This window comes from Schistocerca cancellata, chromosome 8 (assembly GCF_023864275.1).
Source record: "Schistocerca cancellata isolate TAMUIC-IGC-003103 chromosome 8, iqSchCanc2.1, whole genome shotgun sequence".
NCBI lineage: Eukaryota > Metazoa > Arthropoda > Insecta > Orthoptera > Acrididae > Schistocerca > Schistocerca cancellata.
In genome coordinates, this window is record NC_064633.1 from 585555778 (window position 1) to 585573924 (window position 18147).

At 38.9% G+C, this 18147-nt stretch overlaps 1 protein-coding gene across 2 annotated transcripts in view; it reads right to left on the minus strand.

The window, feature by feature from the left end:
• The window catches only part of LOC126095222 (phosphoribosylformylglycinamidine synthase), a 202346-nt gene that overhangs the window by 179482 nt on the left and 4717 nt on the right, over positions 1–18147 (minus strand). The window contains exon 2 of one of the 2 annotated variants that reach the window (XM_049909959.1): positions 3446–3717. In XM_049909959.1, coding sequence (XP_049765916.1) covers positions 3446–3717 — 272 coding nt within the window. Of the gene's footprint in view, positions 1–3445; positions 3775–18147 lie in introns of those variants that run through there. The other variant, XM_049909960.1, reaches the window with a different exon arrangement.

Below are 18147 nucleotides of genomic sequence, written 5' to 3' on the forward strand. Positions count from 1 at the left end.
GAATGTCCATCGTGTCATTTCACGGATGTCCCAACAACTTCTCACCTACCTGGGGTTTCACTGTCCTTCAACCAATTTCCACAATCACAAAAAGTAGTTCTCAAAGAGCTGATCAGGTTTGTCATTTCCGAGATGCTTGTTCCCGGCCACCTGGCCTATACGATCTGCCCTTTGTCAAAGTTGCTTAGTCAGTGCATTTCTTCACTTGTGCCCTGCAATGTGCTAGAATGATTTCGCATGTGTCTCTGCTCCGCATGTATACTTTCCTTGTCGCGTCACATGCCCACAACGCCACCAAGTGGAGTTCAGTATCACAGCGGGCAATGGTCATAATGTTTTGGCTCATCAATGTTTATTAGGTATGATGGCAACAAGCGGACATGTACGGCCTCTTTGAGGATGACCACATTGAAGCAGGTATCAATGAAAACGAAGTGGCTGGAGCAACAGTGACTACCAAAACACAAAGGGCAGTTAAAACAATGAGAAAGATTTACATATTTGACAAAAGAGATAAAGGGTTAGGTGTCATGTCTCAATCAGGAACTCTAAACATTTTGCTCTGGACAGGAAAATGTGGCTCACGTTTAGAAAAATAGTCGACCATGCACTGGACAGACATGTACCTAATAGTACAGTTCAGGACGGGAGGTATCTTACTTGGTATATACTTCTGTAAAGAAACTTCTAAAGGAACACAGAATGCTACATAAAAGGTGTAAAAAAAAGGATACACCTATTGGTAGAATGGTACTGTACAAAACACATTTGGCTATCAAAATGGCTAAGTGTGAAGCCTTCAAGGTTTGCCATAACAGAATCTTACCGAAAGACCTCTCACAAAATTCAAAGAAATCTTGTTCATATGTAAAGACTGTCAGTGGGATCAAAATTAATGTTCAGAGACTCATGGATGACATAGAAACTGATAATGAAGACAGCAAAGCAAAAACAGAAATTGTGTATCCATTTTCAAATGCTCCTTTCCATATTGAGGTATGGAAGTTATGCCCCATTTTAGTTCTCACACAATGAGTTCTGTCATATGTCGAATAAATAACCACTGCAAAGATGAGTGACATAGATATTAGTGTCAGTTGCACTGAGACCACTGAAACTGCTAAAAGTGAACAAAGCTTCAGTGCCAGATGGAGCACCCATCATTCCACACAGAATTCGCAGTTGAGTTAGCTCCTCTATTAACCATAATATACTGTAGGTCACTCAAAGAAAAAACTATCTCCAGTACTTGGAAAAAAGCACGCAACAAACCCATCTCCATGAATTGTAGTAGAACTGATCCACAATACTACTGTCCAATACCTCTGACAACAATCTGAACTCAAATGCAATGTAACTGGAACAGAACAATCTACTCCATGTCGACCAGCACGGATTCCAAAAACATCAGTGATGTGAAACACAACTTGCCTTTTTCACTCTACACAATGAAAGTAGTGGATCAAGGTAAACAAGTAGCTGCAGCATTTCTTGACATCAGAAAAGCATTTTGACACAGTACCACAACAACACTTATTAACAAAAGCACAATCATATGGGGCATCTGGTCACAGTTTTTTGAGCCAAGGGGAAGCATTGCGAAAATGCTGAGAAACTTGAACTGACACGTGATTGAAGACAGACACAGACTGTCACGTCAAAGCCCACTCACAAAGTTTCAACAAGTATGAATCTAGGATTATGCTACACCTCCCTACTATGTACCATCCCCAGATGGACTACAAAGACCAGCAATACTTGTTACAGCACATACAGAGGCAATCGAGCAGTCATTCTTTTGGCATCTCCTGTGCAAATGCAATGGAAAGAAGCCCTAATGAGTGTTACAAATAAATGCTACAATGGGAAATACCCTCTGCTATGCACTTCACAGTAGTTGTAGTGCTTAGATGAAGATGTGCATTCATCATGACTATGTCACATGGGCCCCTACTGCACGACTTTTTTTGTACATTTTGTTTCCTTAAATACTGATAATTTCAACTGTACACACAGTTCCCTATGTATTCGACCTGTTTAAAGAATCTTTCAAAACTGTACGAGGTCACTGTTTGTTAATGTTTCAGATAACCTGGCAGCTCCTGTGTGAGATGTTAAACTATCCAATGTGATGTTCTACTTCCAATGTATCCATAAATACTATGGATGAGCATCAGTTTGTAACAAATGATGAACTTAATTCAAGGATTAGATTATAGATGGAAATGTAAAAACGTGGAGTATATCCACTGCACCTGATTAATTTCAATAAATAAATAAATATTTTTTCTTGCCTAATCTATATGTAATAAACAGCATTCCAAAATTCTTTTACAACTTTTATTACTCCAATTATTATTATTTAAATTAGAATTTACATTTAGCTGAGTATTGGGACAAAGGTATTCTTTACAGAAATCTTGTCTTTAATGAATTATTCAATATTTAAGATCTATAAGACCCTGCATATTCAAAATTTCAACCCTACTAATAAGTTTCTGTTGCAGGATTGATGTGCCTTATTTTAATGCCCTAATTTTCTTCCATAAAAAGCACCTTAACTTCTTTCAAAAATTTGTAGTTTACAAAATACTGGTAATCAAAAACTATTTTTTGTAAGAAATGCTAGAGCAATTTATGCAACAGAACCCTTCAAAAATGAATTTTCTGTCAATGAAATGTGTATGATGCCAAGGAAAACACACTAGTTAATCAAATATTTTAATTACCAGATTTTATTTCTGAAATAACTTTGGCAGGCTATGACAGAAACTGTGGGAGAATTTTTTTAATCTAAAAATTCGTTTATAAAATAGAATTTAATGTAACAGCTATTTGAAGAATACAGAGCCAACTATTAAAAAAGTTATTTCATTTTTGAATGTGTATACATATTACTGTTTTCTAAATTATTGACTACAACATAATTGAGATGTATTTCACCCATTCGCAAATAATTTGTAGATAATTTCCTACACATGTACAGGATGAAACTATACAGAAACAGTGGACAATGCCTTATACAGTTTCAGCTGAAAATGTAAGGCTGAGGAACCTATGTTTATTTGTGAAAATATGCCACTAGTAGAACTATGTTTACGTTGGCACTGTGGATGTCAATGTAAATTACAGGCCCACTATTTTAAACAAAGACCGTGCTACATTCAACCGTAAGCTGAACATTTCCTAGCATTAGTTACTATTTCTATCATCATTTGAGGCTACAAAAGCAAACTGAAATGAGATGTAGGCACGTAGCTTAACAAATTGTAAAATGTTGAAATACTGTATGTAATAGTTATATACCAAAGCACTTTTTCATGAGATATTGAAACATTTGTTTGTTGGTATATTACATTTTCAACTGCCATCCTTGAAATGTAAAACTATATTTTTTCAAACAAGTGTGACTTACAGTAAAAAATATTTCTTGTCATGAGCTTACCTTGGACCTATCTCAATAAGCATGTTCTCCTTTCCTTTTGCTTGAAGGTAAGGTGTGTGCTGAACATCATCAGGTTTGAAGGGTGATCCCAAAATCCATTTCAATTTCTCCAGTTCTCCAGTTGACAGAGGTTTGCTTATCTCGACATAAAAGCATATTTCTGTATGTAGAGCTTCTATTTTTGCCTCTGCTCGAAGCTGCTTTAATTTCTCGCATTCTGACGCCACACTCAGGCCCGGCTTCTTGTACAGGTAAAGGATGTCCATCTTACTCTGTAGCAGAGGTTTGAAAGCAACTGTGAATTATCTCTAATCTATTACCACATGACACTGAATTTCCAGGGGGTCCGGAATATATGAGCAGTAGTGACGTCAGAGGTTATCAGAAAAACAACAGTCACAAAGCAAAAACAAGAACCAATCTTAAGGTCATGATCCTTGAACCCAAGCAGCCACATTACTTAATTCATATGGCTGGTTCCAGAGAAAATGACAGATGGTAGAACTGAAAGGCATAGAACAAGATCATCTTATCATGTCTAACAAGGAGGAGGGGTGAGAAAAATAGTTTGAAACTGTCTCAACCGTAAAGTCTCCAAAGTTAAGTATTTCACAAAGGCGTGTAAAAATTACTAGGTTTTGATTTCAAGTATAATACCTGAATTCACAAGAAATTGAGAGGGAAAAATAAAAATAATTCTCATGTATATAACCATTTAACTGAGCACATTTAACAAATATTGAAGAGAAACTCTGTACACATGATGGACATCTGTCACTTTATTTTCTGAATCAGCAGCAGCTTTATTGCTCCTTCTCACTTATAACAGTGCAACTACCACAAATATAATGCGATAAATTAAGAAAGTTTTTATTCTTGGATTATGCACATAATAAGACGTTCAGCAGCTGACAGGAGTAAGTCTCTGAAAAATAACCATTTATCTCATAATAAAGTTGTGAAATATAACTCAAACAGCCATCTATACTGGCATCAGCTGAACCAAATGGAAGACCCTGTGTGAGTGTGTGTGTGTGTGGGGGGGGGGGGGGGGGGGGGGTGCAAGAGTGTGCCTGAAAGAGAGGGAGAGAGATAGAGATAGAGAGAGAGAGAGAGAGAGAGAGAGAGAGAGAGAGACTGGCACCTTTATAACAATACAGAAGGTATATGTGTTTGTTTGATTTTAGCAGTAACATGCTCAGCAACGGAGAGCTCTGTGAGGTAAAAAGTTACATAAAATAGAGAACTGTTTGCTTTTCAGACTATTTCCAAATAAAATCTATCAAAGTGTTACATGCTCAAATAATGCATTATGGGTATTTACATTTGTGGGAGTTGACAACAAATTAAATCAGAAGGTAACGGGATTCTGTCGACACAGCTTGGTACAAAATGCGAAGGAAAATTACTGTTTAACATCCAATTGAAAAAAGTGGAAAAAAGCCTTGCTCAGTTGTACTGCACAACAATAAAGGAACTGTCCCAGCATTTGTCTTAAATGATCTGTGGAAAACTTAAATCCAGATGTCCTCAGAAGGATACGAACACTAAAAGCATTCAGGGGTTACTCTCATAGTCTAAGAAATAAAGGAGGCCAGATCAATATAATCTCCCTAGGAGGCTGATTGGAAATAAATTTATCAGTTACTTTTGTCCCCTGCCCATTTGCATTCCTAATACGCCAGTTTCTCCTCAATGAACAGTAATGAAGTAAGAAGGCTTTAGATGTCATTGTCTACTTCATGTCTCCTGTCGTTGCAGTCATTGTTCCAAATACTGTTATTATACAAAACACCACACTTGGTATATCCTGTGCAAGATTGCCTAACTACTGCAACCAACATCCTTTTGAACCTGCTTACTGTAGTTAAGGCATTGTCGCCCTCTACAATTTCTGTCCCACCCCCCTTCCTCCAACTTCCCTTCATTACCAAATTACATATCAGTTGGTGCCTTAGGATGTGTCCTATCAACAGATCCCTTCTTCCAGTCAAGTTGTGCCACAGGATTCATTACCTCTTCACCTAGTTATCCAATCTACCAATCTAGTTTAGTATTCTTCTGTAGCACCACATTTCAGAAGCTTATACTGAGCGGGGTGGCACAGTGGTTAGCACACTGGACTCGCATTCGAGAGGACAACGGTTCAAACCTGTCTCCAGCCATCCTGATTTAGGTTTTCCGTGATTTCCCTAAATCGTTTCAGGCAAATGCCAGGATGATGGTTCCTTTGAAAGGGCACTGCCGATTTCCTTCTAAATCTTCCCTAATTCGAGCTTGTGCTTCATCTCTAATGACCTTGTTATTGACGGGACGTTAAACACTAATCTCCTCCTCCTCCAGAAGCTTACATTGTCTTTTTGTCTTAATAGTTTATCATCTACATTTTACTTCCATACAAGGCTGCACTTTAGACAAATATCATTAGAAAATATCCTTAATGTTTAAATTTATGAAACTTCATGGGACATAGTTTTAATCGGCCAGGAAATTTCAAATCATGGGACATAGTTTTAATCTGCCAGGAAATTTCAAATAAGTGCACACTCTGCTGCAGAAAGGAAGATTCACTCTGGAAATTCAGTTTTATACTCAATGTTAACACAATTCCCATTTCTCAAAAATGTTTATCTTTGATAACAGCGCACTGTCCTTGTTTTACTTCAAAACCTCTTTTCGTGACACTAAATACTCCATTTAAGCGATCTTCCAGGAGCTTTGTTGTCTCTGACAGAATTGCAATGTCATCGCATATAAACAGACACAAGCAAACATTGTTTGCAACAAAATGTTTGCTTGTGTCTGTGTATATGCGGATGGATATGTGTGTGTGTGCGAGTATATACCTGTCCTTTTTTCCCCCTAAGGTAAGTCTTTCCGCTCCCGGGATTGGAATGACTCCTTACCCTCTCCCTTAAAACCCAAATCCTTTCGTCTTTCCCTCTCCTTCCCTCTTTCCTGATGAGGCAACCGTTGGTTGCGAAAGCTAGAATTTTGTGTGTATGTTTGTGTTCGTTTGTGTGTCTGTCGACCTGCCAGCACTTTCATTTGGTAAGTCACATCATCTTTGTTTTTAGGTATATTTTTCCTTCGTGGAATGTTTCCTTCTATTATATATATATATATATATATATATATATATATATATATATATATAAAACGATAGTGTAAATGCAGGCTTCTCAAAGATGACAGTAAATGCTCTAAATAGTTCAAGTCTATACATCTGGATTTTCTAAAATAGTTAAAAATTGCTGATATGAACTAAGAATTTTCAAGAATCAAACAATGGAAAATTCAGCATGGAATAATGACAATATTATGAAAAGGACAGATTCCTACTCACCATACAGTAGAGATGTTGAGTTACAGACAGACACAACCAAGAGACTGCTAAGCAATTAAGCTTTTAGTGAAAGGCCTTCTTCTGAATTAGATAAAACACACACACAGCTCCTCCACTTATGACCACTGTCTCTGACTGCCAAGGCCAGACACAGCATTTTTCAAGAATTATTTATAAGGGAAGAAAATGAATTGTCACTTACCAGCAACCTATTATTGTTAATAAATACAAGGAAATTATTTTCTGAAAAACTATAGATGCCACTCACTGACAGCTCCTACTAGTGTGACCACAAAGTAGGCGTCAAAAAACAGCATAAAAAACACCTACCACAGAAGTGGCATGTAATATATCTTCCACTGTAACAATAAAATAATCAATTGCTGATTACATTATATCATCTTCCATGTGGTAGTCACGAAGTAGAAAGCTCAGCTTTGGAACATCTGACAGAGACAAGGGGCCTCACAGAAGCCTGAACTAAAACAAAAAGAACTCTATGCTTTTATTATCAAAATGAACTCTGAAATACTTAACACATATACGATGTATTATGATAGTGTCAAACAGAAACACTCAAATGCGAAACAGAGAACTAAATCTTAACAACAACAGGACACACATGATCTTGTGTTACAATGACTACAGAACAACTGCTAAAATACATAGGGCAGGAATAAATGTCACTTACAATGGGTGCATTAGCTCTGTGTCGTGACTGTTAGAGGTCAGCAGCACAAACACAGCATAAGGAAATAAATTCTCACCGAGTTTTGGAATCCGTCAAACAGCTGATGAGTAACTGCTTACACTGGCCAGAAGGCAGAAAGTAAACCAGGCACTAAAAATCACTGTAGCAGCAATTTTCAGTAAAACAGTGAGCGCAAAGTGTAGGAAAGAACACACTGTTCAAAAGAATCCTCCACCTTCCACAGAGAGCAGCAGCTCAGAAGGGGCTTGGCAGCACCAGAACCGAGCCACGGAGTGCCACCCGGTTCAGTTTCCAGACAGAACTATGAGAGGTGGAGACTGAGCCACTCACGGCGCCTCCCGTGGCCTCTGCTACTTCTGCTGCTGCTTTTTTCTGTGTTGGTAGACACACACAGGATTTTACTCCGGGACTTCCTAATGTACACATGCAAGTCACTCTCTTGCGCTGGTTGACAGGCCGAATCCCAGGTCGAAAAACCTTTCACCTGACGCTATGATGAAATCTGACCCAACATACAGCACCGTTCTGATTATGCATTACAATATTTTCTCTACAAGTGAGCTAGGGAGCAGACATGGGAAGCAGCAGTTCACCCAGATGGGCCTGTAAGCACCCTGATCAGAGATTTATTCCACAGAGAGACCGGAGGTGTTCTCCAGGAACTGAACTCAGAACCTCCACGTCAGAGGATCCTGTCAAGATACCTAAACTGATCTTGTAGAATACAGACTTTTCCAAAGCAATACATACTCACATTGGCAAAGCTACATCAACTGTTACATTCTGCCCATGCAATGAAAGAATATATTATAACACAATGTAATTAAATCCTGATAATACATCCTGACAGATGCTGACATTATCAGTCGAATGACCACAATCATGAGCCGATTACATGTTGATTACGCAATGTTGATTACGCATGTAAATCAATTATGCATGACATACTGAAAATACCAACATGTTGTGGAAGGATTAAACTACAAGAATTAGAATAATTATGTGATTATCATATATCACTTTTATTAAAAAGTCCAAAATAGCGTTTGTGATTAAGAAAAATTCTTCCCAGTTACATTTACAATTACTCTGTGATTCATACTTTAGTGCCTGGCAGAGGATTCATCATATCCCTTTCACACTATTTCTCTACTGTTCCACTCTTGAACAGTATATGAGAAATATAAGCAGTTAAATCTTTCTGTGTGAGTTCTGATTTCTCTTATTTTATTATTCTCCCTATGTACATGAGTGCCAACAAAATATTTTCGCATTAGGCGGAGAAAGTTGGTGACTTAAATTTTGTGAGAAGATCCTGCCGCAACAAGAAACACCTTTGTTTTAATGATGTCCACCCCAAATCCTGTATCATGTCCGTGACACTTACTCCCCTATTTCTCGATAATACAAAACGTGCTGCCCTTCTTTGACCTTTTTTATGTTCTCCTTCAATTCTACCACACAGCAATACACTAGCAGAGGGCGGACAAGCGTAGTGTAGGCAGTCTTTTCAGTTTATTTGTTGCAGCTCCAAAGTATACTGCTAATAAAAAACACTGGTTCGTCTTCCCCCCAACATATCTTCCAGTTTAAGTTATTTGTAATTGTGGTCCCTAAGTACTTAGCTGAACTGAGAGACTTTAGTCTTGTATGATTTATTGTGGAACTAAAATTTAATCGATTCCTGTTGGCACTAGTGTCAATGGCTTCACACTTACCATACATAGAGTCAACTGTTTTTGATCATCTGATGGACTACACAAGATGGCAAATGGCAGCATCACCTGCAAGCAATCTACGAGGGCTGCTCGGACTGTCTCTTAAATTGTTTATGTATATCATGAACAGCAGAGGGCCTATAACACTTCCTAGGGGAATGCCTATTACTTCTGTTCTACCCGATGACTTTTTGACAATTACTATGGACTGGGACCTTCCTAACAGGAAATCATGAATCCTGTCACACAACAGAGACGATACTCCATAGGCAAACAATTTGATTAGAAGGAGCATTTGAAGAACGGTATCAACAGACATTTATTAATGACCTATGCAGTGGCGAAGGGAAACTTTTATCTGCACGATCTCATGTCAGTGCCATGTGGAAAAGACAATCCTAGAGCTAAAAAAGTCCTCACTTCTGCTGTAAACATATATAACAGGAGTAGGTCAGCACAGCTTCCTGCAGGGCTGGAAACATGGAGTATGTTTTTAGTTGTGAAGTCATAGTACCGACGTAATAAAATGGCTGATGACACCATGCACCCTTTCATTTGTTGCTCAGTTGTGTCTCATTTGTGGCTTACCAGATCTTCGCTAACCCAAACATCGCCAGATCAGTCTGGTGCCGTGCTCATCAGTTCCCATTACCAGGGAGGCAGATCCGCAGAGTCTAGCCTCGCTATTCATTGCATCGCATCTCTACAATGTGGTATCGGCGGATGCCAGCCTTGAGGCAACACACGCCTGGGGTCAAAGCTTCGAGCTGTCGGCCACCTACAAGCTGTCACTAAGGCTGTAAATGATATGGTCTGTGCTGCTCCATGCAATGAATCTCTTGCTTAATTAACACCCTCCATTCTATCTTTTTGTAGCCCCCCCCCCCCCCCCCAAGTTCATTTGAAATTCGAACCATATTCTTAGTGTCCAACACATGTGTGGAAGTTACTCTATCTGCTGCCATCTTGTCCGGGCGTTTTAACGTGCTACAGCCTGGAGCAAGCAAACTTCTCTATATACTTAATACTTTTTCAGTGCAAATATTTTCCCATGTGAATTGGGCTATTTCCACTGATAATCTGGCATTGTGGATTAGTGACTGCCAAAAAGGAATGGCTCCATCAAGTTTCATTTGTGTTGAAGAATATTTCTAAAATGAGGTAATAAAAAATTCCCCTGATTGTTTTTGTCTGTAACTGTAACATCTGTCCCAATATATTTGTACAGCACGTTTCAGCAGAAACACCAGCAATAGGATGAGAAGTCCGATACTGCCACTGTCACAACAATGTGAGAATTTCTCTGGATGTAAGACAGTGGTTACCTAACAGTAGGGAGTGACAGTTAGGAGTTTCCAGCTCCTTACGTTTAGGTTTCCTGTGAGTTCCCTAATACATTTTGGGTTAATGTGGGGCTGTTTCTTCACCAAAGATGTAACATGTAACACAAACTGCAAAAGAAAACATGTCCTACAATATAGTATTGCCTCCTAAGTTATATAGAATCACTACATTTACTTGGCACTCCAAAAACCAGATTTTGTAAATTGATTTTCCAATACCATTCAAAATTGTGGAAATCCAGTTCTACGTGATGGTTTTCACTTCTACAATCGAATTTTGCTTCCATCTAAATGCAAAATGTGCTTGGGTTTTCAGGTTATGTTTTCCTTTTAAAAATTTTTGGCTAATGTTGACACTGCAGTGAAGAAGCAGAACTATTAGACCGATCATAAAGCTGTCTACCTCTATTGATTAACCGAAGAGAAACAGCGACTGTGCTGACTTTATCAGAAACTGGAACAGCTGCTTTTCAGACAGCATATTTGAATGGGCTAGCAAATCCATTGTCTGGGATTCTCAGTGTTGTGGGCAAGTTTGAAATAACGGAAAAACTGGCAATGAGAGCTTAGTGGCATATGTGTTGGAAAGTTAATTTTGGAATGAATCTCAGGATCTCCACTTTCTCTCTCCTCATTTCTGAAATATGAGAATGCTTTCCTATCCAACAGGAAAGGAAGAAATATTATGTGCTGTAGAGATCTCTGCAGGAGAATTCTGCAACGTGCAATCGAAAAGCAGCAACTGGACGAGGGAAGGAGCAGAGAATTCAAGAGGACCAGAACTGATTACAACACTTGGTGTAACAATGTTGATGATGCGCAAAGCTATGTCGATGTGTGTCTGTGTCAAGTAACTGACATATCAGACTTGGATGACAACTGACTGCTTGATTGGTGGAAACAAAAATCACCAATACTTCCACGACTATTAGACGTGGTCTCAGCTCTCTGAAACTGCAGATGTGTGTGCAAGTTGCATTTATGTGAGTGTGTGTGTGCGTGTGTGTACGTGTGTCTACTGTTGACAAAGGCCTCAATGGCCGAAACCTTTAACTGTGTAAATCTTTTTATTGTGCCAATCGCGACTCAGCATCTCCGCTATATGGTGAGCAGCAACTTTCCTTCTCTGGTATTGTTACATTCCATCCTGGATTTTCCACTGTTTGAGACATATTTGTGGTATTCCTGCTACTAGTGCTGCATGTGAAAGGACATTTAGTGGGGCAGGTAAAATTATTCAGATAAAATATTATAAATAATTCCTAAATATGGTGATGAACTTTTGTTTCTTAACAAGTATTATAAACATGCAGACAAATGATTTCAAGCTTGTGATATATTTTAACTTAAAAATGGATAAACTAGAAAAAATTTAAGATGTATTGTTACATCACAGCTTTTTGTGTGTTGGTTACATTTCAACAAACACTAGAAATTGAAAAAAAAAATTCATGACTGTTTTGATTTAATAAAATTATATCGCATGTAAGTGCATACAAATTTGTTTACTATTTCTCTTCTGCACAGTGTGCTGAAATTTGTTCGTATCTACTCTGTTTTGTTAGTTATTTGTTAGTAATTCGTAAATATTATGTATGTTTCTAATGTCATTCTAAATTATTTACATGCCTTCTTACAACTAGAGGTAAATGAGCACAACCACAAAATAATATGGGACTGAGTTAGGTACTGTGTATGAAATCAGGCATACACAGCTGGGTATATGCTTTAGGGTACAAAAACAACTGTCAGCAACAACCCACACTGAAATTTCTCAGTACCCGGGTATAACCACCTGTTGCACATATGTAGTGTTAGAGGGTTGATACTAGTTGGATGCCAAAATAATTTGATAAGTTGGTTCATTAGGAAATTGTTCAATAGTGATTTCATAAATGAGCAACAGTTCATACAGTCAGAACAGAAGAGGACAGATATGCACTTCGTCAGGGAGACTGCCTACACGACTAGTTTGTAACGGCCTGCCACTGGGCAGTTTCACTCCATGGTGATGTTTTCGGTCCAATAAATTCAAAGGTGAATGTGCCGCTGGGCCATAAAGCTGGCAACCATAGTCTAATCGGGATGAGAACAGAACTCAGTTAACGTAGAGAGGCGTAGTGCAATCTGCTCCCCAAGAGGTGTTGGCGAGGAAGCAGAGAGAATTAAAATTTTGTATGCAGCTAGTCTTCGGCCGACAGATATTACAGTCTAATATTGCTATGTTAGATTTTTATGGAAGAAGAGTCCAGTGTGAGGATGGACTGTAGTACAACAACGGGAAAGCGAGACTTGCATTTTCACAGAAGACACTTGGAAGCCACATGACAGGGTTCACGTGGAACCCCTCTGGGTGGAGACTTGGAGTTGGTGTTTAGCCAAAGCTACAGAATGGGAGCTGTGTCAAATGCAAAAGTCACCAGCATACAGTACGGGGATGGCCAGTTGCCTGATGGAGGTCACTAGTCTATTGATGGCAATGAGGAAGAGTGTAACACAGCATGGAGCCTTTGGGATGTCATTCTCTTGGACCCAAAGGTAGCTGAGAGATGTACAACTCTAAACCGAAACAAAACTGACAAAATTCAGTAGGTTGCCTTGAAAGCCTCAGTCATGGAGGTTAAGTCAAATGTATTGGTCCCAAGTGGTCTCTCATGCCTTAAGTAGCAAAAAAAGACTGGAATAAAGTGTTGGTAACTAAAAAGTGCTTGTTGGATTGCTCTTTCTAGCCCAACGAATGTTGATTTGCATATCATCCCTACCAGAAACCACATTGACCGCAATTTGAGAACCCAGTATAATTGTTGGGCTATCACCATTTCAAACAATTTGTAGAGTACATTGGTGAGGCTAATCAACTGGTAGCTGTTGATGCATGTGGGGTTTTTCATTGCTTTAAGGATTGGGACAATGATACTGTCATACCGCTGCAAAGGGAAAACAGCTTAGAGCCTAATGCTGCTGAAGACCCTCAGTAGATGACGTTTTTGAGTACCATTCAGCTGTTAGATCATCAGATCAAGACGCGAATCAGGGCATGGTGCCATATTGCATGATAAGTCAAGAGCCTGGAGCAGTTCCCAATGAGTGAAAGTGTCATGATATAATTCACCTTGGCAGGAGGGGTAGAAGGATAGGGAGATGTCTTCAACTTGTCATTTTTGCGTTCAAAAGGTAGCCAGGTGAGAAGAGAGGGCCAGCACTGTTGCAAAGTGATCAGCAAGAACTGACACATCGGTACAAGTAATACCCTGAAGGAAGCAATGCGTAACAGTTGTTAATCTTTGACAGTGCGAAGACTACAGAGGTTGGCTCACACCTGTGAACAAGGAGGATACTTTCTCAAGTGAGGAGACAGAGCACTCCCACGATTTCCTCTCACTGCATTTAATTAGACAGGGAGCCTTACGGTGAAACAACTTAAAAGTGAGGAGGTTTGTGGGTAAAGGACGCAGCTTGAGACATGTGAGGGCCTTCCGACAACCCTGAATAGCTTTTGCAATGTCTTTGATCCACCACGGCACCAGCCAACTATGGGAGAGGCCAAGAGAAACAGGAACAGCAGCTTCAGGAGCACAGGTGACCACATCAGAGGCATCGCCCAGAACCTCACCAGTCCAGTCTGACAGAAAAGGGCCAAAGCTACAGCAGGGATATACAAATGCTAGATGGATCTTCAAAGAACCCATCAGGGTAACTGGTCTATCAGGTAGTGAGGAGCAAGTGACAGGATCACCGAAAAGTGGTCACTGTCACAAAAATCATTATGTAGCGTGGACTGTAGCGAAACCACAAAACTGAGGAAGAAATCACAAAGTTGATAGCCAAAACGCAAAATGGTGCCATGCCCAGCAATGAGGCAGCACAAATTAAGATTGAAAAGAATCTGTTAGTTACACATTCCATAGATTGTTTGAACGATTCTCTTATCAAAATGATGGGGAACAAATCAATTTACATGTACCGGTACACATAATTAGTGTTAATTAATGAACACATTATTTTTTAGTCCTGTTCATGCCACTGTGCTTAAAACAAGTTAGTGGTTTCTTTTAATTTTTTTATGGGCTATGAATTTTTAAATTGAAATTAGTTGATGAAGTATAAGTTGTCCAGCAGAAATGATTTTAGGTTAGATTTAAAACTTGCTTTTCTACCTGTGAGATTTTGTGGTATTGCAGAATGATCAAAAAATTTGTTGCTCCATATTAAACTCATTTCTGAGCCATTGACATCTTTAATAATGGGCAATAAAGGTTATTTATTCTCCTCAAATTGTTGGTTGGTTGGTTGATTTGATGGTGGGGACCAAACAGCAAGTTCATCGGTCCCATCGAATTAGGAAAGGAAATTGGCTGTGCCCTTTCAAAGGAACCATCCCAGCATTTGCATCAAGTGATTTAGGGAAATCATGGAAAACCTAAATCAGGATGGCTGGATGCAGGTTTGAACCCCCATCCTCCCAAACACGAGTATAGTGTGCTAACCACTGCGCCACCTCACTCGCTCTCAAATTGTGATAAATTATTTAAATGAATTTCACTAATGAATGTACGTACTGTGATGGTGTGGTTAAAATTCCCAACTTCTTGAAGAGATACTTACATGACGACCACAGGTGAACACTGCATGTTGTTCTTACTGCTCACTTTTGTGCATTCAGTACTTTCTAAATGATTAGTTACCCCAGAAAATTATTTCATAAGACATTTCTGAGTGAAAATACGCAAAAAATGTCAGGAGAATAATCGTTTGTTTCCAAGACTAGCAGTTATACAAAGAGCACATGTAGACAAATGCAATTGTTTGAGAAGCTCATAATATACTCATTCCGGTTCGTTTTCATCAATATCCACACTAAATATTTTGAAGCAGTCTATCCTACTTACTGTCTCCTGTTCATGTGCTATGTCAATTGCTGGTATACTCTCTCTGTTGCACAAAACTGACTATAGTGTATTTTTCTCAAAATTAAGAGAGAGTGTATTTTAAGACAACCACTTCATAATTCTTTGGAAAATATCATTTGCCAACTCTTCTGTTGCTTTCTCTCCAATGGGATTTGTTATAACACTGGTACTGCCTGCAAAAATTACCGATTCTGCTTCTTGAATGTTAAGTGGAAGGTCATTCACATATACAAGGAACAGGAGTGGACCTAAAATTGAACCTGTGGGACTCCCTTTGTGATTTCTCCTGTCACTAAAATTTTCTACCTTTCCAACAATGTCTCAGTTATTCAATACAACTTTTTTTTTTGCATTCTGTTTGTTGAGTATCATCAAAACCAGTTCTATAAAAAACATTCAATTTCATACAACCTGAGATGTTCTAAGAGTTACATGATCTACACAAACACCTTGGAAAGATGACACAAAATACCAGTTGGCATTATTTTATAATATATAAATTGCAATATTTGGTGGGTGAATGTATAAATGGCATTCTCAGTTGAGTAAACCTTCTGGAATTGAAACTGTGAAATGCTAAGCAAATTGTTTCTCCTTAAATATGAGATGCCTCCTGATTCCATGATGTGCATCTAAGTACACGCCAGTGATGAAACTGTACGATAATTATTTAAGTCTTTCCTGTCAGCTTTCTTATAAAGAGGCTTAACAACTGCATATTGTAACCTGTCTGGAAAAATCCTCTGTGCCAACGACACATTACATATGTTACCAAGAAAATTATTTATTAAGTTAGAGCTACTTTTCGGAATTCTGTTGGAAATTTCACCAACTCCATATAAGCCTTTATATTTTAGAATTTTTATAATTCTAATTTCAGTGGAGGATGCTGGTGCTATTTCTTGTTGCGCAAAGTCTTTAGGACTGATATTTTTAGTGTATTCTCTTGCTGCTTCAACTGAACCATTTAACCCTAGTTTTGTTGCACTGCTCCGTTTAGGAAATGATTCTTCAGCGTACTTGCAACCTCTGAATTGTCAGTCACAACACTGTCATTTTGTTTAATCGTTTGGTATCTTGCTCATTGACTGGCTGTCCTGTCTCCTGTATGACAATATTCCATATGCCCAAGACATGAGGAAGAGCAGCATCGGACACAACTTTTTAATCTGTTTATTACAGACTGATTTCAGTTATTGTGTATCTTCAGTGCAATTATATCCAAGTCAAGATGGACATCATAAATACAATCGCACATGGTACCACACTGACATTACAAACAACAAATTCTTACCTGTATGGTCAATGTGGTACAATCCGATTTTATTTACGATGAGTCTTCATGACTTGGATATAGTTGCACTGAAGATAGCCGCACAGTACCTGAAATCTATCTGCAGATTAAAATTTTGTGGCCAATGATGCCCTTCCTCCTATCTTGGACTTCATTAACACAATCATGGAGCATGCTGATACTAATGGAAACAAACCTGGAGAATATCTTGTATAGTTTTAATCTTACTATCTGCGACTGATTGCTAACTTCCTTTCTGCTCTAATTACATCGCAGTTTCTGTGGACAACATAATCCAACCCGATTATTATCTGCGTCATTAATTTCTGTCAGAAAGTGCATTCTTCTAGACATTTCAATGGCTTCTCTTGAAATATAACAGTATGTAAGTAATGTCAGACATTGACTTATTCTGACTTTTACATAAATTTCCCTAAGTCTGAGAGATTTTAATTCCCTTAGTTATCCATGGCTTACGCGTTTTGTAATGGGTTTTCTGAATAACTTATCAGGAAAGCTATTTTCAAATAAAAATTTGAAAAAGCACATCAAATAGATTGTAAGTATAGTGGTATGAACGCATCTAAAAAAACAATGTGTTCATTAAAGTTAACTATGATCATGTGTAGTGTACACCTGTAAACTAACTCGTTTCAAATCATTTCCATAAAAAGAATTGTTGAAATAATCTGTGGAACATGTAACTACCTAGGTTAAAAGCAGAAGGGCCATACGAGACAAAGCTGTGCTTCCCCACATGGGATGCTGCGCATTCAAATACTGACGTAACAGATGAAATAGAATTGGAAAGGGGTGGGGGGTTGGGTTAAGTTGGACATCTTAAGATATGTACGTGTTCCATCTAGAGGTAAACAAACATTAAAAATGGCGATCGCCAGCATTGTTTGTCCTTGCACTGATGTTTATTTCAGTGTGGCACAATGATTTATGTGCAAACCAATGTTCAGATCTCTCCAGGTGGTCTCACAGGGCCAGTACAGTACTGACAGAACGCAGTGGAGAGTTAGGGAATGGTCATCAACGAACCGTGTTTCTTGGAGAGCAACACAGATTGCTGAAGAATAGGAAATTTGCTGTTGGAGTCCTGAGGATGGGAGTGGAACAACATCAATGAAAGCTGCCTTGGAGTTTGATGACAGGGGAAGGGGGAGGGAGGAGTGAGGGAGGGGTTATCTGCCACCTCAGGGGGCACTGGAGGTGCCTTCTTCAAAGATGCCCTCTCACCGGTAGACACCAGAGGACAAAGCTGCTTCTCCACTCAGATACGGGAAGTGTTTCCTGAAGATAGTGCCACAAGAGCCACGAGAAGTGAGCGTTCACCACCTCCACAGTCAGGTTTATTTGTAGGCTATCAGTGT